General features: G+C 36.1%; 1 protein-coding gene across 2 annotated transcripts in view; it reads left to right on the top strand.

Annotated features, from left to right (window-relative positions):
• Myo31DF (Unconventional myosin ID) overlaps positions 1-26278 on the top strand; it is a 146906-nt gene that overhangs the window by 117495 nt on the left and 3133 nt on the right. Inside the window, exons 6-20 of one of the 2 annotated variants that reach the window (XR_011040393.1) lie at positions 81-284; positions 684-888; positions 1216-1385; positions 1568-1677; positions 2479-2629; positions 4688-4846; positions 4969-5054; positions 5794-5956; positions 12800-12966; positions 16281-16446; positions 17891-18046; positions 19094-19234; positions 19755-19903; positions 20340-20456; positions 22813-22878. Coding sequence is in view for 1 of the 2 variants with exons in the window: in XM_068352792.1 (XP_068208893.1) it covers positions 81-284; positions 684-888; positions 1216-1385; positions 1568-1677; positions 2479-2629; positions 4688-4846; positions 4969-5054; positions 5794-5956; positions 12800-12966; positions 16281-16446; positions 17891-18046; positions 19094-19234; positions 19755-19903; positions 20340-20456 (2144 nt within the window). In the remaining variant the exon portion in view is untranslated. The remainder of the gene's footprint in view (positions 1-80; positions 285-683; positions 889-1215; positions 1386-1567; positions 1678-2478; positions 2630-4687; positions 4847-4968; positions 5055-5793; positions 5957-12799; positions 12967-16280; positions 16447-17890; positions 18047-19093; positions 19235-19754; positions 19904-20339; positions 20457-22812; positions 22879-26278) is intronic. The other variant, XM_068352792.1, reaches the window with a different exon arrangement.

Raw genomic sequence — 26278 nt, 5'->3', positions numbered from 1 at the left:
CTTTTCCAACTAAGTGTTTTGAGCTTTGCTTTGCAGAAAATTAATATTTCGAGGAAATTTTTTATTTTGCTCATTTTCAGGGTAACATTGAATTCACATCCAGTGGGGATGAAACTCAAATCAAGAATCCAAAAGTAGTGAAGGATATTGCAGAACTCTTGCATGTGTCCCCCGACCAAGTCACTAAGGCGCTTTGTCACAGAGTGATTGCTGCCAGAGGCGAGGTAATGGAGAAACGTCACACAGAATCTGAAGCAAGCTACGGAAGAGATGCTTTTGCCAAGGTATGGGAAAACATATTTAACTTAAGAGCTTTGTATTTTTATATATCACAAATATGTTTAATATTGTACTTCTTGTCAGTACAGGCTTGATATGAAACATGTAGGTTAAAGCACAGTCTATTCCATTCGTTATTCAGTAAGATTTTGTGTTAGATTGATACAACATGATGTAAAAATGAATTGAATTATTGATACCAAATGCAATGGGGAGGAGTGTTTAAATTCCATACAATACTTTTTGGAAGCTTTATTACTTATTGCTCTTAGTATGAGAATAGTGATGCCCCACATCATTGAAGCATTTTTGTTGATACTGCATATTATTGAGAAATGACAGTTCTTCTGATAAAAGATTATAACTTATTGTGTTGGGTTGACTTTGTTTTTATTTAATCACAGGCTATCTACGAAAGACTGTTTTCATATATTGTACAAGGGGTCAACTCAGCCATCGAAGTTCGTTATGAGAACCAGTCCCCTCAGTACAAATATAATACTGTCATTGGCGTATTGGATATCTATGGTTTTGAGATCTTTGAACGGAACAGTTTTGAGCAGTTTTGCATCAATTACTGCAATGAAAAACTTCAGCAGCTTTTCATAGGTAAGCACAGTTATGTTTTGAGTTAGCCTTTGTAACTGTATACAGGTATCTCTAGGTTTTCAAAAACTTGTTTCTTATATTAGATACATTATTCCTCTTTTGTAAACACACCAATATTATAAACTTAGTCGTTTAAAGGGATTTACTGTATTAAAGCTAGACAATGGAAATGTTATTCCACCTCCCTAAGGATCGGTGTGATCAGTTTTGCTGAAAGTAAATGAATAGGATGTCCAAGTTCTTATACTAATGAGATTTTTGCAAGCATAAATAATTTGTTTAGATTCAGTTATTTACAAATAATAATTAAGCAATATTTTATTACAGAGCTTGTACTTAAGCAAGAACAAGAAGAGTACAAGCGAGAAGGCATAGCATGGCAGACCATTGATTATTTCAATAACCAAATAATTTGTGATTTGGTTGAGCAGAACCACAAAGGAATAATTTCCATCACAGACGAGGCCTGTCTCAATGTTGGAAAAGTGACAGATGAAGTAAGGATTCGTTTCCCAGTATTCAGACTTAATCCAGCAGCTTTAATGTATACAGTAATAAAAATTTTAATCTGTAAATGATATATTGTATATTATCATAGTCTTTGTGTATTTTTCAGAGTGGAGAGAAACTAGTCTCTTCTTTTTGTATTTTCATATTTTTTTTTCTTATAAATAAATAGATGCTCCTTGAAGCAATGGAAAAGAAATTGAAGGGTCATGATCACTTCACTACGCGGAAACTTTCCCCAATGGACAAAGAGCTCAAGCATGTGGTGGAATTCCGTATAAAGTAAGTCGCTGGTGTCTAGAATGAATTCATGTTTTATATTGCTTTATAATTTGATAATGATCTTGGATGTGTCATATAATTCCAGTGTTAAATAAGTTTTTTTCTGTAGAATAAAGCATCTGAATCTTTACACTTTATATAATGTATTCAATTTAATGCTTCAACAATACACTATACTAAAATCTTTCTCATTTAATGAAGTTGAATACAGAAATATAATTTTTCATAATGAGTGACACAATTTTAGTATCATACTTTTCAGGTTAAGTCACTTCCTTTTTTTTCAAGTAGGATATACTGTAGTTTCATTCTTTTGTCAGTTTTCACACAGTGTAGGATACAATCCAATATAGTGTAATTCTGATAAAGTACATACATACTGTATTAGTATTTGCATATTACAGTAGTGTAATTGTTATCTTTATTTTAATTTATTTAAAATAAATGTTCAGTGTTTATTTATATAATGCACTTAACTTTATTGAGTTCAAGTCCATGGATATTATAAAGATAATTTTTATTTGATGAGGAAAGAGAATCTAGGATAATTAGTTTTTCCGTAATGTAGTTTAACCAAACCACATACCTTATGCAAATATCGTGTGCGGTAAAAAATGCACTGTAAACTATAATATTCTCCTAACCCCACCTCATGCAAGGGAAATTTATGATAGAATAAATTACCATTAGATAAAAATTGCTGGTTTTGTATAAAGTAGGAAGAAATTAGAGTACATCACTCTAAATGGAATACATCCAACATTTCAGGCCTAAAACACTTCTTTTTTTTCTCCATTGTAGGCATTATGCAGGTGATGTTGTGTATGCAATTAAAGGCTTCTTGGAAAAGAACAAGGACACACTGTTCCAGGATTTCAAGAGGTTGATGTATTCTTCCTCAGATCACGTCATATCTTCAATGTGGCCAGAGGGGGCCCAAGACATCACAATGGTGAGTGTGTTCCTCTTATTCAAGGGTTAGTGGTTATTCATATTTATATCCATACAAATTTGAAATAGAGTAATATTGTTGTAGTTGGTGATTTTGATCAGCATTTGGGTAAATAGGTAAGTTTGATATTTTGTAAGAATGAAACATCTTTGCAGGGGCACAGTAGCTTTTTGTGGTTGAAAGCATAACAGTATGTAGTTCTGCGCTCCTTTCAATTATGTTTCCCTTAATTGCATTTACCAGTAACAAGACCTAGTAAATTTAGTCTGGACTAGGCTATGATACTAGGTTACCATCATTTACAAATAAAACTATAATAAAAAATACAAAATCACAGTAGTGTATTTAATTTACTCTTTGTTGAAGGATGATTTCAAGTAAGTGTAAGGTGCCCATGTATGTATGTCCAAAACCAGTCAATGAATTATGAATGTAGTAATATATTTCTTGAGGTCATTTTACACAAACAATACAATCATCTAAGACAATATGTATTTAATGCAAGATAAAACTATTCTAATGCATTTAAAAATGTTCCATTCTTGACAAACAAAAGGAAAGAAAGGAAGTCTCCTACTCTTTTAAATTAATACATACATATACCAAGGCACTTCCCCCAATTTGGGGGGCTAGCCGACATCAAACAAATGAAACAAAAAAGGGGACCTCTCCTCTCTATATTCCTCCCAGCCTGACAAGGGACTCAACTGAGTTCGGCTGGTACTGCTAGGGTGTCACAGCCCACCCTCCCCCATTATCCACCACAGATGAAGCCTCATAATGCTAAACCCCCTACTGCTGCTACCTCCGCGGTCAACCAAGGCACCGGAGGAAGCAGCAGAGCCTACCAGAACTGCGTCACAATCGCTTGCCATTCATTCCTATTTCTAGCACGCTCTCTTGCCTCTCTCACATCTATCCTCCTATCACCCAGAGCTTCCTTCACTCCATCCATCTACCCAAACTTATGTAATATGTATAGATATTTTTATTTCCAATGCTACTACTTAACATGGTGTACTGTATATTTTATTGAAATGCTTTAAAACCACATAATTAATTTGTAAAATAATATGATATGCTAGCTATTAGTTACAAAATTTTATTATTGTATATATATTTACTCGGAGGCCCAGCTGCATCCTCCGGTCGCCTTGGTGACCACTGAGGTAGCGGCAGTAGGGGATTCAGCATATGAAACTTCATTTATGGGGGTTAAAGGGGGAGGGTGCACTGTGGCACCCTAGCAGTACCAACCAAACTCAGCTGAATCCTTTGTCAGGCTTGAAGGAGTGAAGAGAGGAAAAAGTCTCTCTCTCTCTCTCTCTCTCTCTCTCTCTCTCTCTCTCTCTCTCTCTCTCTCTCTCTCTCTCTCTCTCTCTCTGTTTTTTTTTTCTTTTTGCTACCCCCAAAATTGGGGGAAGTGCCTTGGTAAATAAATAAGAGATAGAAGAGTACTTATTTACATTAATAAATTTTATATACATATACTAAATAAGACTCTAATACTCTAGTTTGGCAAGTAGCTTTGATATGTTAATACCCCCTGATTCCTTGTTCACTTGGTTATTGTAGGCCATTTATTATTTTCACTTGACAACCTTGTGACATGAATAAAATACAGTGAATTGGTTTCATTTCTTTCATTTTTTATATAAATTTACTCCCAATTGCCTATTACTGAAGTTTTATATACTCGTAAAGATGGTTACATAGTTTTTCATTGCGCCAAAACTGAAATATTGTTAATTGCAGACAAAAGGTATTTTGTATAATGACACCTTTTATTAGAGAAAAGAATATAAGAATGATTAAAAAGAGGAAGGTTTTAATTTGATAGACGGGCTGTAAAACAATTCTTCCAAGAAAAGAAACAAAGAAACCGTTAAAATATTTGAGAGCTGGAGTGTTAAAGGCTAATTTTCAAAGCTTAACAGGTGTAATGTGAACTCGGGGTTATGATTAACCTATTGTTTTTCTATAGGAAATAGGTAATAGACTCAAGTTTTGGCAATTTCTTAATTGTTTGTGACTGACCATCCCTTGTTTTATTTGCAGATCACCAAACGTCCTCTGACAGCTGGAACTATGTTCAAGAATTCCATGATTGCTTTGGTGAAGAATCTTGCCAGCAAGGAGCCATATTATATCCGTTGCATTAAACCAAATGACCAGAAATCTCCTGTTATCTTTGATCAGGAAAGAGTAACACATCAAGTGAGTCATTTTGCTCTTGAACATAGGTTTTTATTTACTCAGGTAATTGTGTTGATACATTTTTTTTTCTAGTTTTTTTGCGAGTTACTCATATAATTTAAATTTGTATAAATTTTTTTCAGGTGAATTATCTTGGTCTTGTTGAAAACCTACGTGTCAGAAGAGCTGGATTTGCATACAGGCAGAGCTATGATCGCTTCCTAAGAAGGTACAGTAGATGATATCTTTGTGTTTAGTGGGAAATATGTACAAATGTTAATGTGTAGTGTCTAATGTTGGGCCAGGTATTTAAAGATAAAGTGCTATATAGTAGAGTACCAATCCTATTCAAATACTGTCATTCTCTTTGTACCAGAATTCAAAGTTTTGTTTCCAAATATCTCATGTTTACCAAAGTGTCAAGTGTTTTTGTTTTTTTGTCTGATGAGGTTGTTTTATTATATATTCACCAATTTTAACATAGAAGAGCAGGTCATAAAAATTACATCACAGGATAAATTTTTCTTGAAGAAATATTTTGATATATTAATCCTTGCATTAGAAGTTTTGTGTCAGATAGAATAAATAGATTTACCTTGCAAACTATGATGTATAGTACAGTAACTTTAATTCTCATGTTATCTAAATTGTGTGGATGTCTGAGTGCATATCTTGATAGTAATCTATTCTCTAGTTAGGTGTTTGGTTTTTGCTAGGACCCTGGCGCTTATGTTCTTTTTAAAATTTCCATTAAAATCTCTTTGTTATTGTCAGGAAGTTCGTATGATTGTTCTTGATTGTAGTGCTGCCTTTGACCATTTAAATCATAAGAGATTTGCTTTCAATTACATTCAGATGGAATTTGGTGTTGATGAATGTTTAATTAATGAATTGTAAAGAGTAGTTGTGCACCTTAGTTTTTTTTTGTGTAGTTAAATTTAATTACTGTATACTTTATTTAAAACTAGATACAAGATGATTTCTCAGTACACATGGCCAAACTTCCATGGAGGTACAGACAGAGAGGGCACCAAAATTCTAGTCGAAGAACAAGGCTTCAGCAACGATGTCAAGTATGGAAACACTAAACTTTTCATCCGTTCTCCACAGACTCTGTTTGCCCTAGAGCAGGTAAAATACCACAAAATGTGTTTCTTTGTCATGTACACTAAAAGAAGTAGAGTAGAAATTCATGCTTCGAGATGTTATAAGAACTATCAATCCATTAACCCTTTTACCCCCAGGCTATTTGGAAATTTCCAACCCTTAACCCCCAGGGGGTTATTTTTTCAATATCAAACTTACCCGATGATCATATAGCTGCATCCCTGCTGCCCGACAGAAAAAACCTACGGGCGGAATACGCCAGCGATCGCTATACAGGTGGGGGTGTACATCAACAGCGCCATCTGTCAAGTAGGTACTCAAGTACTCGATGTCAACAAAGAACCAATTTTCCCTCTGTCGTGCCACTGGCAAGACCTACTAAATACGCCGTCCCTAACTGGATTTGTTTTCACAACGATTTGGTGAAGTACACTATTCCAGTTTTGAGCTTTCGCTATGCAGGGGTTTTATCTTCATTTCAAAACTTGAACTCGTTTTGGATAGATTTAATTATGGTGACGAAGAGAGTATGGACTCTCTTTCACTTTTAAATGGCCGACCCTTCCCTTAGACGGAAGTGTTGGTGACGAAGAGAGTATGGACTCTCTTTCACTTTTAAATGGCCGACCCTTCCCTTAGACGGAAGTGTGTTTAGGTTTTTGGTAATTTTGCTTAACAAGTTATAGATCTATTTATTTTATATCTCTCCGCCTTTATAGGCCTCTTCGATTAACTTTCCATTTATTATAAACTTATAAAAATTAATTTTTATATTTGTTTATATGCGACCTTTCCTAATAGTAGGCGGTCCTTACTTGGAACCGAAGTTAATTAACATTGAGCCCGTCATATCGTATTTACCTTTTAAGAATTTAATACTTTTTTAATTTTAATGTTTTATGAAAGAATTTCTTTGATAGTCTCGTACTGTTTTCAAAGATGAACTAACGTTTAGTTTTGTCTCCGCAGTTGTTGACGTTCAGAATGTTCAACATGCGCTCTATCGTTACGATAGAGAGAGAGTATTTCACGGTTTCACGTTGCAGTAAGAGTAAACCGATTCTAGCGTTTCGTTCATTCTTTCTTAGCTTAAATGGTTTAAATTCTAAATAAAGGAACTTTTTATTTGGGAAACCTTTCAGTTTTTTCCTTTAGCAAATAATATGTTTTAACGATATATAATTGGGCTCTTCTCTCAGGTTCTAAGTCAAGAGAGAAGAGAGAGAGATAGAGACGGAGGGAGAGAGAGGAGAATAAACGTTTCGTTCAAGCGGGTAACGTTGTTCTCGTTTTTTACTCTTCTCCCTAGTCGCTGTAGGGGAAGAAGGTAAAACGTTTCTAGAGTTTTATTCTTGTTCCCAGGCTTTATGCGGTGAGAGATTTTAAACGTAGTTTATTTGATCTAGTGTTTAGTCTCTTTTCCAGCCACTGAATTCTTTATCTTTAATTATGTTTTTCTGTTGCATTGTAAAACTGTTTTCGCAATTACTACCTTTTAATGAAGGATAGGATTGCGTGTTTCAGGTAGAAATCAGTTAAAGTTTCGATTTCAGTGAAATAAGTGCAAACAGAAAATCAAAAGTGATAAAGTGATATGCGCAAAGTGTTACAGTGTTGCGTTCGAGGGTTCGTCTGTTCGTGCCAGTTGTTCATCTAGTCCGGGACCTCTTACAAGCTCCCAAGCCCAGGGGAGAAGTAATGTCGAACGACTTATGGGTTCCACAGGCCTTGATCGACGAACAGACGTTTCCCTCCGTGGTTTCGGATGTATCTACACACGTTGCCAACGTGATCGCCCCACCCACACAAAGACGAGAGAGCCCATTTATTCCTCGTCTGCGGAAGAGGTTTCTCGTAGAAACCATGGACCAAATCTTGCAGCTTTTTAAGTGCAAGTCGGTCCCTTCCGCGCAAGTCCAACGGCCTAGGTGTAGCCACTGGGTCAGTTCGGACTCGCTGCAGTCATCCGATGACTGCACACCTCTCAAGAGAGGCAAGGTGGTACCGCAACAGGCAGTAACTCCGTCTGTTGCCGCACCAGCTGTTTTAGACCCTCAGTCACAACGGACAGTAGCTCCGTTTGTTGCCGTTTTTTGTAGACACTAGTGGTCTTTACTGCAGTCTATGCAGACTCAGTTAGCTGCGGTTATGCAGGAGTTTCGTGCGGAGAAGGTTTACACTGCTCTCGTTAGCCTACAACCTGCCACGGTTGTGCGCCCAGCTCACGCTGAGGCTGCCTGCTCCCACACTCCGGCTGCGGAGAGCTCCACCTCCGATGCGCGATCGACCCTGCCAGACGCATGTTAACGTTAGCCGACGTGCGGCTCCCTCCGTTAACATGCGTGAGCTACCGCATCAGCAGTGGGAAGGTGGAGTCAAGCTGCCGTGTTTTGACGCGATGCGTTAGTTTCCGCAACCCACGGCAGTCCCCACCACGCACCACCACTCCGCTTTGGTTGTTGCCTGCTCCCACACTCCGACTGCGGAGAAGGTTGACGATGCACCCGTTGGCCTACAGCCTGCCACGGTTGTGCGCCCAGCATGGCTGCCTGCTCCCACACTTTTGTTGTGAGAGCTCCTCCACCCATGCGCAGTCGACCCTGCCAGACGCATGCTGACTCCCACAGACACACGGAGCACTCCGTTGCCGTGCGTGAGCTACCACAAGCTGCCGTGTTTTGACACGGTGTGTCAGCCTCCACACCCCACTGTGGTTACCGCCTCTCGCCCGCAGCAGACTAGTCAGTCAGGAGTTGAGGCTTCCCCACACAGCTTTGGTTGTTGCCAGCTCACAGACTGTCAAGCAGTTACATAACGTTGCCTTCTGGTCTGCTGCTTATGCACCAGTGAAACCCTCACTGAGATAACCTAGCTTTTCTCGGACATGGTTCCTGTAGATGAGAAAGTGCTGTTCTCCCTCCTTCTGATATTCCCTTGAGGACTCTGTCATTTGGAGAGGAGCCTTAAGCTGCTTAGCCTCCTATGGACTTTAATTAAAGCATAACATGCTTCCAGGGATGGTAAATGGTTCCGCTTCAGTCGCTAACCCCGTCTGTTGCCACACCTGCTCCCATAGACCCTAATGGGCTTTGTTGCAAGACATGCAGTCCAAGCTTAGTCCTTGATAGAGGATTTTTTACGGAGAAGAACCTTCTAGCCAACAACCTTCCTACCGGTTGGTTGTACGCCCTGTTGACGCTGAGGTATCCTACTCACGTCCGCCAGTTGAGATGGTTCCTCCACCGGTGCGACCCAGTGTGGGTTGCCAGTCGCACGTTGACGTTAAGCGACTCTCGGAGGTGGTTGTGGACGTTCAGTGTGTCACTAGGAAGACGTTCAACAACCAGCAGAGGTGACTTGTTGTGACGCAGTGCGGCAACCTCAGCAACCCGGTAGGGGGTTGTCTGCACAACCCAGACAGTCTAGACAGTTTCGGGTTGTCGCTGTACTTCCTCGCGTCCCCATGGTTGACAGTTCACAGACTGTGCAGCAGTACCATGATCTTGTGTCCGGCTCCTTCACGCATCCACCAGTGCGACCGGATTCAGCGAGTCAGACGTTGCCCACTCCGTTGCCGTTTCCTCATCAGTTTCGGATGAGGAACCCTCTGATGAGGACATGGCTGAACAAGACGATCAACCCTCAGCCCTGCTATCCATCCAGAAGATGCTGAAGAAGGACCACGGCCCTGTCAGGCTGTGGATGAGTCTGGTTAGGACACTGTCATCCGTGGTTCAATTGGTGTCACTTGGAAGACTACACCTCCGTCCTCTTCGGTATCATCTAGCTCTTCACTGGAAAGGACAAGACGCTAGAAGCGGTCTCGATCCCGGTTTCCGGAAAGATAAGTCTGGTCTGACTTGATGAAAGGACTTTATCAACCTTTGAAAGGGTCTTCCCCTGACTGTTCAGACTCCCAACCACGTTCTCTTCTCAGACGCATCGGACGTAGGCTGGGGTGCGACCTTAGGCGGTAGGGAATGCTCGGGATTATGGAACTCGAGTCAAAGGACAATGCATTTCAACTGCAAGAAGCTTCTGGCAGTACGTCTGACCTGGAAAAGCTTCAGGTCTCTCCTTCAAGGCAAAGTGGTGGAGGTGAACACGGTCAACTCCCTGCTTTGATGTACATCTCCTAGCAAGGAGGGACCTACTCTCTGACATGGTACGAGTTCGCAAGTGACCTCCTCTCCTGTTCAACAGGTCTAGACTTTTCCCTAGTAACGAGTTTCATCCAAGGCAACTTGAATGTCATAGCAGATTGTCTCAGTAGGAAGGGACAATAATTCCAACATATTGGACCCTCCACAAGGATGTATGCAAGAGACTTTGGGTCACCTGGGGCCAGCCAACCATAGATCTCTTCGCAACCTCGATGTCCAAGAGGCTCCCAATACTTTGCTCACCTATCCCGGACCCAGCAGTAGTTCTTATAGATGCCTTTCTACTAGATTGGTCTCATCTAGATCTATATGCATTCCCTCCGTTCTAGATTGTCAACAAGGTACTGCAGAAGTTCGCCTCTCATGAAGGGACAAAGTTGACGCTAGTTGCTTCCCTCTGGCCCGCGAGAGAATAACTTACCGAGGTACTTCGATAGCTAGTAGACGTTCCCAGAACACTTCCCCTAAGGGTGGACCTGCTACGTCTGTCACGCGTAAAGAAGGTACTCCAAGGCCTCCACGCTCTTCGTCTGACTGCCTTCAGAATATCGAAAGACTCTCGAGAACTAGAGGTTTTTCGAAGGAGGCAACCAGAGCGATTGCTAGAGCAAGGAGAACATCCACCCTTAGAGTCTACCAATCGAAGTGGGAAATCTTCCGAAACTGGTGCAAGTCAGTATCCGTATCCTCGACCAGTACCTCTGTAACTCAAATAGCTGACTTCCTCTTATATCTGAGGAAAGAGCGATCTCTTTCAGCTCCCACTATCAAGGGTTACAGAAGCATGTTGGCATCAGTCTTCCGTCACAGAGGCTTAGATCTTTCCAACAATAAAGATCTACAGGACCTCCTTAAGTCTTTTGAGACCACGAAGGAGCGTCGTTTGGTTACACCTGGTTGGAAATTAGACGTGGTTCTAAGATTCCTTATGTCAGACAGGTTCGAACCACTTCAATCAGCCTCCTTGAAAGATCTCACCTTTAAGACTCTTTTCCTGATATGCTTAACCACAGCTAAAAGAGTCAGTGAGATTCATGCCTTCAGCAAGAACATCGGATTCTCATCCGAAACGGCTACATGTTCTACATCTTGGTTTTCTAGCCAAACACGAGCTGCCTTCTCGGCCTTGACCAATTTCGTTCGATATTCCAAACTTATCGTATGGTTGGAAATGAACTAGAAAGAGTATTATGTCCTGTAAGAGCTCTTAAGTTCTATTTTAAAAACCTTTACGAGGCCCGTCTGAAGCTTTATGGTGTTCAGTTAAGAATCCATCTTTGCCTATGTCAGAGAATTCTTTATCCTATTTTATCAGACTGTTAATACGAGAAGCTCATTCCCTTCTGAATGAGGAAGACCAAGCTTGGCTGAAGGTAAGGACACACGAAGTTAGAGCTGTCACAACTTCCGTGGCCTTTAAACAAAATAGATCTCTGCAAAATATATTCGACGCAACCTATTGGAAAAGCAAATCAGTGTTCGCGTCTTTTATCTTAAGAATGTCCAGTCTCTTTACGAGAACTGCTACACTCTGGGACCATTCGTAGCAACGAGTGCAGTAGTGGTGGGGGCTCCACCACTACAATTCCCTAATTCCAGAACCTTTTTAATCTTTCTCTTGAAATATTTTTGGGTTGTCCGGAAGGCTAAGAAGCCTTTCGCATCCTACTTGATTTGGCGGGTGGTCAAAATCATTTCTTGAGAAGCGCCTAGATTAGAGGTTTTGATGAGGACCTTTAGTATGGGTTGCAACCCTTCATACTTCAGCTCCTAGGAGTCGCTCAGCATCCTATGAGGATCGCGAGGCTCAGTAAGGAAGACGTACTTAAAAAGGCAGAGTAATTGTTCAAGTCGTCTTCCTTACCAGGTACTTATTTATTTTATGCTTGTTATTTTGAATAACTGCTGAAATGAAATACGGAATACTTAGCTCATAATGTCAACTTGTAATGCTGGTCTCTACCCACCCCCCTGGGTGTGAATCAGCTATATGATCATCGGGTAAGTTTGATATTGAAAAATGTTATTTTCCTTAGTAAAATAAATTTTTGAATATACTTACCCGATGATCATAAATTAAAGGACCCACCCTTCCTCCCCAATAGAGAACCAGTGGGACAGAGGAGAAAATTGGTTCTTTGTTGACATCGAGTACTTGAGTACCTACTTGACAGATGGTGCTGTTGATGTACACCCCCACCTGTATAGCGATCGCTGGCGTATTCCGCCCGTAGGTTTTTTCTGTCGGGCAGCAGGGATGCAGCTATATGATCATCGGGTAAGTATATTCAAAAATTTATTTTACTAAGGAAAATAACATTTTTTCCCAGCACATTTTGCAGTATATTTTTTTTTAAATTGCTCTAACAGCCTTAATTTTCATCATAGAGAGGTCAGGTTGGTCTCATTCTCTTGGAAAATGTCTGAAGTTTCTCAAATAATTATCAAAATTATGAAAAAAAAAAAAATTATAGCATTTTTTTGCAAGGACGTACCGGTACGTCCATGGGGGTAAAGGGATGGCTTTTGTGAAACGTACCAGTACGTCCTTTGAGGGTAAAAGGGTTAATGGTGTTTTAAGATTGGTATAAGGACTTGGAAAGTCTTGGATAATGTTTTAAGGAAGTGGAACCTTTGTGGTACAGTCTTTGTGAATTCATATGTTTTATTGTTTAATGTTCCTCCTTTTTTCTTTTAACATCAGGGTAGAGCAAAGTTGATCCCAGGAATAGTTATCTTCTTGCAAAAGATGTGGCGAGGAGCAATCTGCAGAATGCACTATCGTCGTCTGAAGGCTGGATTGACCATACTGGCTCATTACAGGAAGTACAAAATGAGATCGTACATGCTAGAGCTCAACAGAGTGTTCAGGTACTATATTTTAGTAACTTAATGTTTACTTTGCCTTTTATCTGAGGTTTACTACTTTTAGTTTATTATTTCTTGGTCGTAAATTGGTGAATGGAATCTTGAAATTTTCTTTGTTGATTCACAACAAAGAAGGTACGAGATACTACCAAGCCAAATCTAGAGCCATTATTTAATATAGTATATTGATACTACATATTGTCCTTGAATTATGCATCATTTGATAATTTCTCAAGCACTTTAAATGGATTCTTGGCACTTTTTGTCGTTAACTGTCTTAATTTTTATAGCGTACAGAACTTAAGGATGATAATACCAAGTTTAGGAAATTATGATTTTGAAAGATATTGTGTTTAAGCATCAGTGCCATAATTGTTTGAGAAGTACTGCATCCTTTGAAATCTTTTGGCTTGAAAATCATAAGGCACTAGGGATAATGACCAAGAATTTCTGCTCAAGGGTTTTTGTTTTCCGTTTCATCTTATTTTGTGGGACATGGAACCTTGGCTTGAATGCTATCCGCAAATTGCTGGATGATGTCATGCAAGACTTGGTGTTTTAAAGCTTTGGCAAATTTTATTAGTCCCCAATAAATTGACTTGTGAAAGTAAAAAATCATGCTTTGAGGTAAAAGGAATACTTGTTTGATTCTATCTTAATACAAGACTGCATCCACAAAAGAATTATATATACTTTATTAAACCTTGCAGCTCAAGTGATTAACAGCATCAGCTAGAGAAAATTGAAGCAATACCCTTTGGATATTGCATCGTCCAATTTGTCATTTTTTAGGAGTCTAAGCTATTATTATTACTGTTGCTACGAGCCCAGATACAACTTATTTTTGGAAAAGTAGAAAACTACAAGCTCAAGAGCTCCAACAGGGAAAGTGGCTCAGTGAGGGAAGGAAATAAGAGAATAGAAAATAAACTATATAGGTAGTGAATAGGAAATATAAATTATTTTCTGGGTCGACCTGTGTCGCCCAGTGAAAAGGTCCTTCTTGTCACTTTTCTGATATGAAGATAGATTAATGTGGTGGTTCCATTAAAATAGAAATAAATGGCAGGGTGCAATGTCTTTTAATACACAGACATGTACAAATTATGCTACTTTAAGACTAAAATGAATGCATCAATTTAAATGTATATATTGAAAGAGAATTAGGTTAATAACATTAACAATACAGAATACAGATTTAGCAAGAATTTGCTGTACACTAACTGAAAGTGAAGGAAGGGTCTTAAATGGCTTTTCTCAATTAGTTTCAGTGTACTAGGCTCTTAATAAAAAAATGTACAATATGTTTTTGTTCTCCGTTAAATGAACAGGTATGACTAGAATTCTTTACTTGCTGTTTGGCTGTTATTTTACTTCCATCCTGAGGGGTAGAAAGATTAGGTTTGTCAAGCAAACGTTTTTATTAGCAAAGTAATTTTTTTTAGATGTGATTTATTTTTTCTTTTAGTAATATTTAGTTTATTTACTCATGGGAAAGTGATTAAAGTAATCTTTTTGCTCCTGATTTTGTACAAGTTAAATTGTGATCTTAATCAAAATTTATTTTTCAGTACAGATTTTATTTTGCTTATGATGAAGTCATATTTAACAGTATCATTTAAAATTGCTTTTTATAGCATGCATAGACTGAGGTTTTTAGGTTGAAGGTGCTCACTATTAATCTTTCCTAAATCAGGGCTCGCCGGGGTTTGCCAGATCCAGATTGTGAAAATGGTCGAGCTCTGGCCAAGAACTCTAAGTAAGGCATTGTGTGTAGTAGGAGAACCTCGTAAGAAAATATAGAAAATTACCTTTACTTTATAGCTCTTACCATCCTTTTATATAGACACATTCATTGTGAGATTATGTAGTATTCAGGGTCTTATTCCTTCAGGTAACCCTTTTGCACTGTACTATATAGTTTAAAATAATTGAACTATTGGTCTCCACTCTACAGTATTGATTCTGTAACTAAATTATAATAGTCATATGTTATGATGGGACCTCTTTATAAGAGGGTTTAGTACAGTATTTGTATTACTCTCTGAAGTAGATAGGTTTCAAATTAGATCATATTTTGTGTAAATAGAGGTTCTTGATTGTTAGTTTCAGTGTAAGGTGTATTGAGAGTTATCCATGTTTAAACTTATGCCTTTTAAATCCTGTAAGTCATTCATCATTATTTATGCTTTTACATCAGATTTTTCCATTATGGGGTTAATGTTGTTCAATTTTGTCTAGTGTACTTTATAGTCTTCTCTGGTCTAGGCCTTTATTTGTGCCCTTTTTTCCGTGGTTTCTAGGTCTACATAATGATCAGTTATTCTATACTTGCACATCTAGTACTTTTTAGACTTATTGCTCCTTACACAATATGTAAACACCAAACCCGTATTTGAGAGATGAGTTTATTTCCCAGTCACCAAAAACTGCCCTTTTAAAACTATTTTACCCCTTTTCTGTGTCCAGTCCCATGTGTCTGTTACAGAAGAGGTAAACAGACCTATGAACTTGATACAGTACGCATTTTATAACGTTTACCAATTGGATGCTTTTATCAGTTGTATAACAATTGCTTTCCACTTCATCAAGTCAGGTTCAATCTCTTTTCACCCCCATCAAGACAGGTGCTACTGTTGTTTTTCTTATTGCCCTTTCAATGTTCGACCTTGTCCTGAACTGGCTATCTATTACTGTACAAGATGGTGCTTCACTGTCTACTTTTCATATTTTTACCAATTTTTTATGGAATTCTAATTTTACTCTGCCTATACAGTACTTTGGTATTCTTAATATCCCCTTTGATACAGTCTGTTAAATTTAAGATGCAACATTTACCTTCTTTTCCCCCAACATGCACATGGTCACTTTCATCATATTTTTTCCATATCTTTCTTTCTCATTTTCAGGAGCTTTTTTGTTTTGAATTAAATTCCTCTTTTGACCATTCCTGTCTCCCAAAAGAATCCTTTTGCACACAATTGTAGCTTCTTCCATTACTATGATAAACAACAAAGGGCTCAGGGTGGATCCTTGATGGACACCATCATCTGTCTCAAAATTTCCAGATACTGATCCCATTTTCCTCCTTATGGATCTTGTACGAATGCATGTTCCTATTAGAATTATGATGTCTGGTGGTATGTTTTGAAACTAAGTAGGATTATTAATAGAAGGTGACCAATGGAAAATAATTATGAAGATAAGGTAAGTAATTTAAGAAATAAATCTAGTTAGTGTGAGATATGACTTTGTACATTTATTTTGTACACAATATTTTAATGTAAATATACTAAATTTTGCATTAAATTCTTCAGAAATGTGAAACACATGCAAGACTATGGTAAGCATCTCAGATGGCCTGCCCCACCCCTTGTTCTACGATCCATGGTATCAGACTTCCAGAGCATTCACAATCGTTGGAGAGCGCATATGATCCTCTCAAATGTCCCCAAGTCAGATTGGCCACAGCTCAGAATTAAGGTTTGTTCTATTTTTTCCAATTTCCTATCCTTTTCTCATACTTATTTAATTACAGGGTTTTTCAGAACCGATTGCAATTTACTTCAGTGAAAATAGTTGTGTGACTGAGTTTTACCTACCTGTGATTTTATATTTAAAGGTTCTGATAACCTTATTCTTCCTTCAGCTTCTTTTGTTATATGATGGATTCATTATTAACATTTTCTGTTGTACAGTATTATTTTTTTTGGTAATGTGGGAATTTAATTCATTCTGTAACAAAATGTTCACTTCAATCCACTTTCTGCTATCTTAATTTGTTTATACTTCTTTGCTAACACTTTCAATAATTAGAGGATTCCTTTTTAGTGTATCTGCAGTAATTCTCTTTGAGTTAGAATAACAATAAAAGATTATTCATATTTTTTTATAAGTGATAATGTTTTTGCATGTTTATGAAATCCTTATAGAGTAATTGTAGTCAATCATGGTCATTGCATTATTTTTTCACTTTCTTTCCTGAGGAATGAAAAGAGTAATTTGGAAGGTAATAAAACCTTTGTTGAAGATAGGAGCGTTCTCTTATCATTAGATGCTTCACAATCTCTTGATTCTGAAGTATAAATGTTATCCCAGCTTGTACACTTTGATGCCCATACTGTATGACTTTCCCCAATATGGTATCCTTTGCCCTTTTGCAGAACCAGTTAGTATTATATAGGGACAACTGTTATTTAAATTTTTTACTAAGGTTTCCTGCATGTAGGGGATTCAAGGATGGTTCAATATGACTAAAATAAGTCTGGTATGGCAACAGCACTAATTATCAAACCGTGTAGAATACTAGCAGTCTAGGTGAAAAATTTACTGTACCACGGAAAATTTTCTTTCACTTTGTTACTCATAAAGATAATTTAGGAATATTAGCCCACCAAAAAGTCTCCTTCCCAAAGATGGAACTTTGAATTGTTAAGTACCCCCAGAAACTGCAGTTAAAGAAATGGCTGAATTTTAAAAGTCAATCATTAAAGACTTTACAGCATAGTCTCCTCCTATATTTAGTTTGAATAATGGTTAGATATTTTAGAAGCAATGCAAAGTCTTTGATGAACCAGCCTCTATTCTGTAATAAACATGAAACTGTCCTGATATATGCCTTCATGTCCAAATTAATTTATTTTTTTTAATCTCTTAAAGTAAGAATGTTTGTTTCAGATTATCATTCACTGTTTACTCTATATTTTTATGAAAGTATTTGTAGTATAAACAACATACAGTATACCATAATTAGCCTGCTCGAGAACTTTTTTAAATTGTGACGAAATATGTCTAGTAATTGCATACAACACCGTATTTATCATTATACTAAATGACACTGAGGTTTGTGAGTACCTGATTTGAATTTAAGACTGTCACCTCTCATTAATTTGAAATCATTGATAAATAATCTTTTCATACATTTCAGGTGATAGCTGGAGATGCTCTTATGGGCAAACGTGCTGACTGGGGTGTCCGTGAATACTGGGAAGGAAATTATTTGGCATCAACAAAGGAGAATCCAGCTGCTTCCAACTTCCAGTCGGCTGTTAGGAACATGCGGAACAAAGACGGATTCAGAGAAGTGTGTGCTTGTTAAGATTGTTATAAAATGCTAATTTCTGTTGTAATACAGTAGTCGTGGAGCTAATGATCAGTAATGGACATACCTTTTAATAGTATTTTACACAAAATTATTTTGTGGTCCTGCCAGAAAACCGTAATTATATCTGAATGATGAAAAAGTTTTGTGTGTGGCTTCATATAGCCATCAGTATATTATCAAAGTTGGACTATTTTACAAGCATTCATGGTTTTATCCATCTGTTATAATTACTTTATTATTATTATTATTACTTGCTAAGCTATAACCCAAGTTGGAATAGTAAGATGGTATAAGCCCAGGGGCTTCAACAGGGAAAATAGCCTAATATTGAAAGGAAACAAGAAAAAATAAAATATTTTAAGAACAGCAACAACACCAAAATAATTGTTCCCTATATAAGCTATAAAAACTTTAACAAAAAGAAGAGGAAGAGAACTAAACTAGAATAGTGTGCCCAAGTGCACCCTCAAGCAAAAGAACCCTAACCCAAGACAGTGGAAGATCATGGTACAGAGGCTATGGCATTACCTAAGACTAGAGAATAATGGTTTGATTTTGGAGTATCATTCTCCTAGAAGAGTTGCTTACCATAGCTAAAGTCTCATCTACCCTTACCAAGAGGGAAGTACCCACTGAACAATTAGCGTGCAGTAGTTAATCCCTTGGATGAAGAAGAATTGCGTGGTAACCTCAGTGTTGTCAGGTGTACGAGGACAGAGGAGAATCTGTAAGGAATAGGCAAGACTATTCGGTGTATGTGTAAGCAATAGTACCCAAATTTTTACTTTTTCTTGAGATTTTGTTTTTTACCTAATTCGGTGTTAGAATCAAAGAGGAAAATTTTACTGTTATGGTAATTTTTAGCTGAATTTGATTAATCTTGCTTAATAGTCTGATAACTATTTTTGTAATCACTATCTCAGGATTGCCATCCTTAGCTAATACTGCTTTTAAACTACAAGAATCAATGTACTGTAGTGCTCCTTTATTTCTTTAGTCCATTTCACAACTTTTTTCAATTTACAGGTCCTGTTCTCCAGCTTGATAAAGAAGATAAACAAGAAGAACAAGTCTTCAGAACGTGCAATTCTAATCACTGACAGACACATTTACAAGCTGCACAACAAAACCTTCAAGCCCCTAAGATCACCTATTCCCATAGTAGAGGTACTTCCACGTTCATTTCATGACCTATACGAATCATTTTGGTTTTAAGAATTTTTTTATTTAGAATGGTTCTTAGAAAGCTTTTAACCCTTTTACCCCCAAAGGACGTACTGGTGCGTTTCACAAAAGTCATCCCTTTACCCCCATGGACGTACCGGTATGTCCTTGCAAAAAAATGCTATAAAAATTTATTTTTTCGTATTTTTAATAATTTTTTTGAGAAAATTCAGGCATTTTCCAAGAGAATGAGACCAACCTGACCTCTCTATGACAAAAATTAAAGCTGTTAGAGCAATTTAAAAAATATATACTGCAAAATGTGCTGGGGAAAAAATAACACCTTGGGGGTTAAGGGTTGGAAATTTCCAAAGAGCCTGGGGGTAAAAGGGTTAATCATAAAATGCTTCACTTTCAAACACTGTCATCAGTTTTCTGTTTAGAATATTTCACCATATTGAGTTGGGCATTTATATTTTCAAGTACTGTACTGTAATGTAAGTGTTCTGATAAACCATTGCAGGTCAGTGGAATCAGTGTAAGTCCTGGACAAGATCAACTAGTCATCATTCACTTGAGAAGTGGGAATGATTTTGTCATCTCGCTTATGTCTCAGACAAATGCCAATCGTGTTGGAGAGGTAACGGGACTGTTGCTCCGTCAGTATCAGCTGTAAGTATTGTAGGAGGATAGTTTCACTTTCAATTTAGGACAAGATTATGTAAGATTGATATACTGGTATTTAACAATTTTAAAAAATATCATTTATCTGATGAATATTTGTGTTTATTTGTATTATTATTATTAAAAAAAAACTTTAACAATACTCACAAAGTACAGTTGTACCTTCAGATTCTCCAGCTTTCTATGCAAGGGCCTTTCTAATTTCTTCAGATTTTTTTAACATTATTTTGATTTCTCTATCTGAATGACTTTCACATGAGAGAATTATGATGTTTCAGCTTGGGTTATTGGAGCTTGCTCAATTTAGCTTTATAATTGTTCAGTGAATCTCACTTCAGCATTCACTAACCTCTTGCTCACTTTCTAATAGTAAAGTGTTTACTGTATTCATACTTTAAATGCTCAATTTATTTTATTTTTACAGCTTGAATCGAACTGATCTGCGGGTCATAGTCAATGCAAACCTTCAGTGTATGTTGGGTAATAAGTCACGCATGATAAATGTTGAAGAGAATAGTGTAGGATCATTCCCTGCATTCAGGTTAGTATTTCTATCGTTTCACTTCAGTTCCACTGCTTTTAGTTTTAAGGTATCTTTTGAGACTAGTTTTGTACTTCTGGTTGGTGGTTAACCAAAAGTAAATTATATACTTACCTCCAAGAGTATTTTTTTGCAATATGCAAACTAGGATTAACATTTTAGTATTTCTTAACACCAGTAATTAAAGCTTTTGGGTTACTTATTATTTCTATGAACCTCCTCTAATGCACATATTGTATCTTTCTCGAAGCTGGTTAAATATGGATGTCTATCCTAAAACTTAAAAAATTCTTAGTTTCTTCCCTTGAAGCAGACCTGCATAAAATCGAACAAAATCATATTAAATTGTATACAGCTGGGGTAACATGGAAACTAGGAGTTGAGATTAACATGCTTTCGGTTTTTATCCTTGAATGACAATTAAGTAATGTAAATTAAATGAAATAATAAATAATCAACAAGCATGGATGGAATAAAATCAAACTGAATAAAATTTTCAAGATAAATACTGCGGATGAGATGATCTCTGAGGAATTTTTAGGTTCAAAGCCTTTTATTTAATTTTTTAGTTTTAGCCCATCATGAATTCTATAATCTGGAAGCTTAAGTTATTAATTTAATTACTTGGTTTATGATTAATTACTGTTAAATGAGTATTAAGTCAAATTTGAGTCTCTGGTAATTAACATACACATTTAGGTTAGGTCTTTAGATTTCCAATCTTTCCTTCACCATCTCACCTTTATTTAAGTGTGGAATTCAGTAATATGAACATCAGAAGAGGTTCATGAAAATAATATTTTTTTTTTAATATACTCGCCTTATGTTCACATACATGCCCTCCTGCCTTCCCACTGAATAACGATGTCAAGATGCTATTGAACTAGTTACAACTCCAAGACTAAAAGATAAACGTGATATCTATGCACAGTTATTGTCATACACCATCAAATGATCTTTTTTTTTAGTCGTCAAAATTTAACCAGCTACGAGAGAGAAGCAATATAAACATTAAGAGTATAAAAATGATTAATTTTATTAAAAGTCTGTTTATTTTTACTATCAGTATTATTAATCAAAGTAACAATATTCAATTTGTGTAAACATTCATATAGAAGAATATTCATTGTTCACATTTACTATTAAGATTTCAAAAAAAGGATAAGCATCAAAATAATATTGTTTCAAAGTAATTTGAGATAAAAGAAAATTTGATAAAATTATACTTCTGGCGCAGTATATGTCACATCCTGTTTTGACAGGGGTTTGATGAAAAGATTTTGGTGACATTGTTTTTAGGATAAGAGCATAGTAGATATAGAAGATTAAAGTAAAACCGAGTTATAGTAATCTAAATCATGAAATAATATATTGCAACCCTGAGATGTAACTTTCTTATTTTGATTGGAGGAGCAGTATGAATGTGATATGGACTTGTGATAAATAATAGTGCAAGAGCCAGTCTATAGGATTTAGTAGACAAGGAGGACTAGATACCTTTTTATTAAAAACTACTATGTAAAGATAGGAGCATACAGAATTCAAAATACAATATAAACATTACTGTAAAAAGGTCACGTAAACACTAAAATGAGCGCAGTCCTACGCAGTTAAGTAGGTTATCTTGTTTTATTCAAACTAATATCTAGAAAAGCAAGAAAATAGAAAAATTTTATGGATTAGTTAGGGTTGATATGAAGATCTCAAATTATTCATCTTTGCAAATTCTTCAAGGACACACATTTCTGGGAAATATGGCAAAAATAGAAAATATATTGCCTTGAAATTTTTTTATAGTTAAATTCAATTGCATATTGTTAATACTTTGATCTGAGAAAAGTTCAACTTGCTGGTAGACAAGGTTTACCTAGATTTTATATACAGTATGTACAGCCTAAACATTGATATTTTTAAGAAAGCTTTCCTTTGTCTTTTATGAAAAATTTTCAGTCCAAACATGGTTAAAGTATATCCTGAGCAGTTGTAGTTGGACATGGGCGATGAAGGCACTTGTCTTGTCTACTTTCTTCTTGATACTTAACATAAATTTATTAATGAAGCTAATGAACTAGATTAAATTTTTTTTTGGATATATATGGAGAATATTTTTTAATACATTCAGCAAGGTAGATTATCAAATGGCTCCCATAAAAGATAAAAAATAAAAAAATTAGTCATTGCAAATAGCAATTTAGTCATATAAAATTAAATTAAAAGCCTCTGATACATGAGAAGAAGTTTAAGTGTCAATTTTGAACTGAGGAATACAAATATGAAAAGAGGGTTGGTGTGCTAGTGTAGAGGCCATATTATACTTGACATACATATTAAGCATAAGTGTAATACTGTGTTGAAGGATGGTCACCTGCTAAGCAAACAGTGATGTGGTGTCAGTTTTGAAGAAGGGGCCTTTCTGTTCTTAGTAAGTACAGCAATATAAAATTATGGAAATAATTTCTTCAAAGCTGGTTATTGGCGGAAAGGTGAAGGGTGTGTGCTTTTTTTTAATATAATTTCTGCTTTTAATTCCATATCTTGCAATTATCTGCTGCTAAATCTTGTATCATCTTTCATAGCATAATAATGTCTTGACTCTGACACTTCAGGTTTTGTGTGAAAGGATTATATAGTTACTAATGTTTTATGAAATTTAGTTGTTTGAATGATGACTATTGTACAATCACTTTGCATTTATTCTTTTTAGGGACTAATTGTTAAGAGTTAAGACCACATTTTCCCAACTACTGCTTGTTATCAGTGAGTTTTTTACACTTGGTTTAGACTGTATATTCATAATTTCCTTTTACATAATTTGGGTACATTTGAAGTAAATTGTCATATTTTCACCTTGGAATGGTTCCTTAGTCCACTTAGCCATATTATATACCTCTCTCTTTGGAAGAATATTCTTTAAAATGCAGGTTATTAGAAATCTCACACTTACCCTACCTATCCCAGATATTTGAAATACCACTTGTTTGCAAATTATAAGCCATAGCTTCCATAAATCTTTATTTTCCGACAATTGTTGGCAAAAAGAAAAAGGTATTGGTGAATTGCAATTCATAGGTACAGTACTGAATATTTCGCATATGTAACTGCTGACTGAGACAGTAAGTCACGTTTCTTAACTTCTCAGTTATGTATTATCTGGGTCAAGAACAAAATGTCCGACTGACCAAATACTGAAACAATTTATAAAGACACAAATTGACTGAATTCATGTGGTCAAGTTCCAATGGAGTGCTGCTTTTCATGCTACTAAATTTAATTGAATGAACAATAGGTTGGTTTGCCATTAATCTGAATACTTATAACAACCAGTTTCTGTATGTTTGTCTTCACAAATTTAAGTTTGTCTAGATAAATTTCTACATTTAAAATATGTGAATATTAGGTCAGATATTTTGATCTTGACCAATAGTAATTTGGTGAAGCTTGCATAACAGAATAAAACTGATACTTTTGTTCATATTCATGGCATTGTGTATATATTTGATGAAAAGAGGCATGTCATAACATTAAACCACTCATGTTATCAAGTTCATGACGGCAGTTTGCTACAATACATTCTTGCTTTTTCTAGTGTTTTGTGTTGGAATCTTACATTTTCCTTGTTAATGACATTGGACTGGCTTTGACTGGTCAGTGATCATTCTCATGAATATTGGCTTAAGACATATCCTTCACATATTTTTAGGGTATATGAAACATCTTTCATAACTTTACTATGTTTGATTGTATAGGCCTACTTTATGTCAAATTAAATGACTTCATGCAGCAGGATTATGTAGATATCCCTATCTATAAGACTGGTATTTTGGGTAATGCATGTAATTGGCACTTGTACAATTTCAGTATTCTCTTTCACAAGTATTCTGGCGCTGATTGGGAAAAGGATCCTACTTAAACAAGTTAGGTTTTGTGTAGTAGTCAGGGAAGTTTGAACACGTAAGCATCCAGAAATAACAATTTAAAAATTGAATGTCCTCATTACATTTACTGAGAATGCCAGTGCTGCCCACCTAATAGTGGCTACCATTACAGCCTAGTTATACAGTATCTGTCTGATGAAAGAAAGATTAGAAACACTGGAATTTTGGAAGCTTGTTCATTATTCATATATTCACATCTACTCTCTGCAAGGCTACGATACAAATTGACTGAAGTATCAAATCAATGATAGGACGTGTTTCTTTTTTTCTCATATTTTATTATAATACACAAAACAGATGCCCTCTGGATGCTGAAATATATAGCAATTTATACCCTTTTGGTATGGACACTTCACTCTTTCCTGTATTATCATGGTAACTGCTGATTTATATTAGTCATAACCACATGCTGATCATCTGGTTCACATGTATGTCAGTCGTATACACTGAGTTGTTGACAACAAAATAGTTGGTAATTGGAGGCTCAATGTCTTCTTTCTTCAATGTGTTGTGTACGATCTATTCAACATATATTTAAACTATGTTTTGTACATTAGTATGAAGATGAAAGTTATTTTTTAAGATATATTCTTTCTCAATAAAGACAATATGGCTTTACGCTGGAATGTTTGCTTCCTGAACCAAGGGCTTATGATATTACCAGGTGCAATTGCAGCATGTCATAGAACATTCTCAGTGCACTTACAACTTATATGCATATACAGTACAGCTGTTATTGTCAATTATGTACTGTGCTCAATTTTCCTTGAATTGCAATTCCTTGATACTTTGCCTTTTTGGGTTAATTTAAAGTAAAGACTTATGCAAGTTTAGGCTTTGTATACTAGGAAATATTAATATTTTTTAGAAAACTATACATATTTGTTTTCTGATGTAAGTCAATACATTGTGTGTATATATATCTTTATCACTGTATCCATTCACCTGAACATAGAGAAAACTTGACCACTAAGCTTCTCAGCACATACAGTACTGTACAGTAGAATATGAGTGTAGATAAATGAAAATAAAACCTCTTGATTATATTTTAGTAAAAGAATAGCTTGTATATAATGATACTCCAAAAAACGTAGGAATAACATTGGGAAAGATTTAAAAAAAAAATATGGAAAGTTAATATCTGTAAGAAGTGTCCTTACTTAACCCCAGTAGAATCTGTTGAAAAGTTTGATTAGCCTTAGCCTTTGTGAAGATAGGTACTAGGTAATTTATGTTCAAAATTTGTAAAGTATGTATCATAAGATTGACAATAATTTACTGGTTTTAATATACTACTTGCTAACTATGTTATCTACTACCTTTGGAGATGTCTGTAACATGTGAAAAGGCCAGGTAATGAATAAAGCACCATATAATAATTAAAATCTAATGACATACACTAATTGATCCACATCTATTTATGGATTTAACTTTAAAGTAAAGGGCTTGTCCATGATTAAAGTGACTAAATAGCATGCAATATTTTCCCAACTTTCCTGAGGTTCACAATTTCCTAAAATTTATTATTTTTTCAGTCACTTCTACCAGCTAGCCTAATATAGCTACTATTGGGTAATTTATTTTTTATTGACCATGAAAGTGTTACAACATGAAACCTCTTCCCAGCATTTAGGCCTTAAAATTTTTTTATTCATTCATTTAGGTTAGTACTTTTGGTTTGACCTTGTGCTTGAAAACATTCTCCCTTTATGCAAAACATGTGATCCCTGAGTTGTGTTTGTTATAAAACCGACTGCATTTGGTTTCATAATGCTAATTCTTTTACAAAACCATGTCTACCACCTACAATCCTTTGTGACCCAGTTTTCATATGTGTAGTGCTCACTTGCTGTGTGTTGTGAATGGCAGTCAACCATCTGACCCTTA

Source organism: Palaemon carinicauda, chromosome 29 (genome assembly GCF_036898095.1).
Source record: "Palaemon carinicauda isolate YSFRI2023 chromosome 29, ASM3689809v2, whole genome shotgun sequence".
Taxonomy (NCBI): Eukaryota; Metazoa; Arthropoda; class Malacostraca; order Decapoda; family Palaemonidae; genus Palaemon; species Palaemon carinicauda.
Note: the sequence above shows the minus strand (reverse complement) of the source record. Positions and strands in the feature narration are given on the sequence as shown.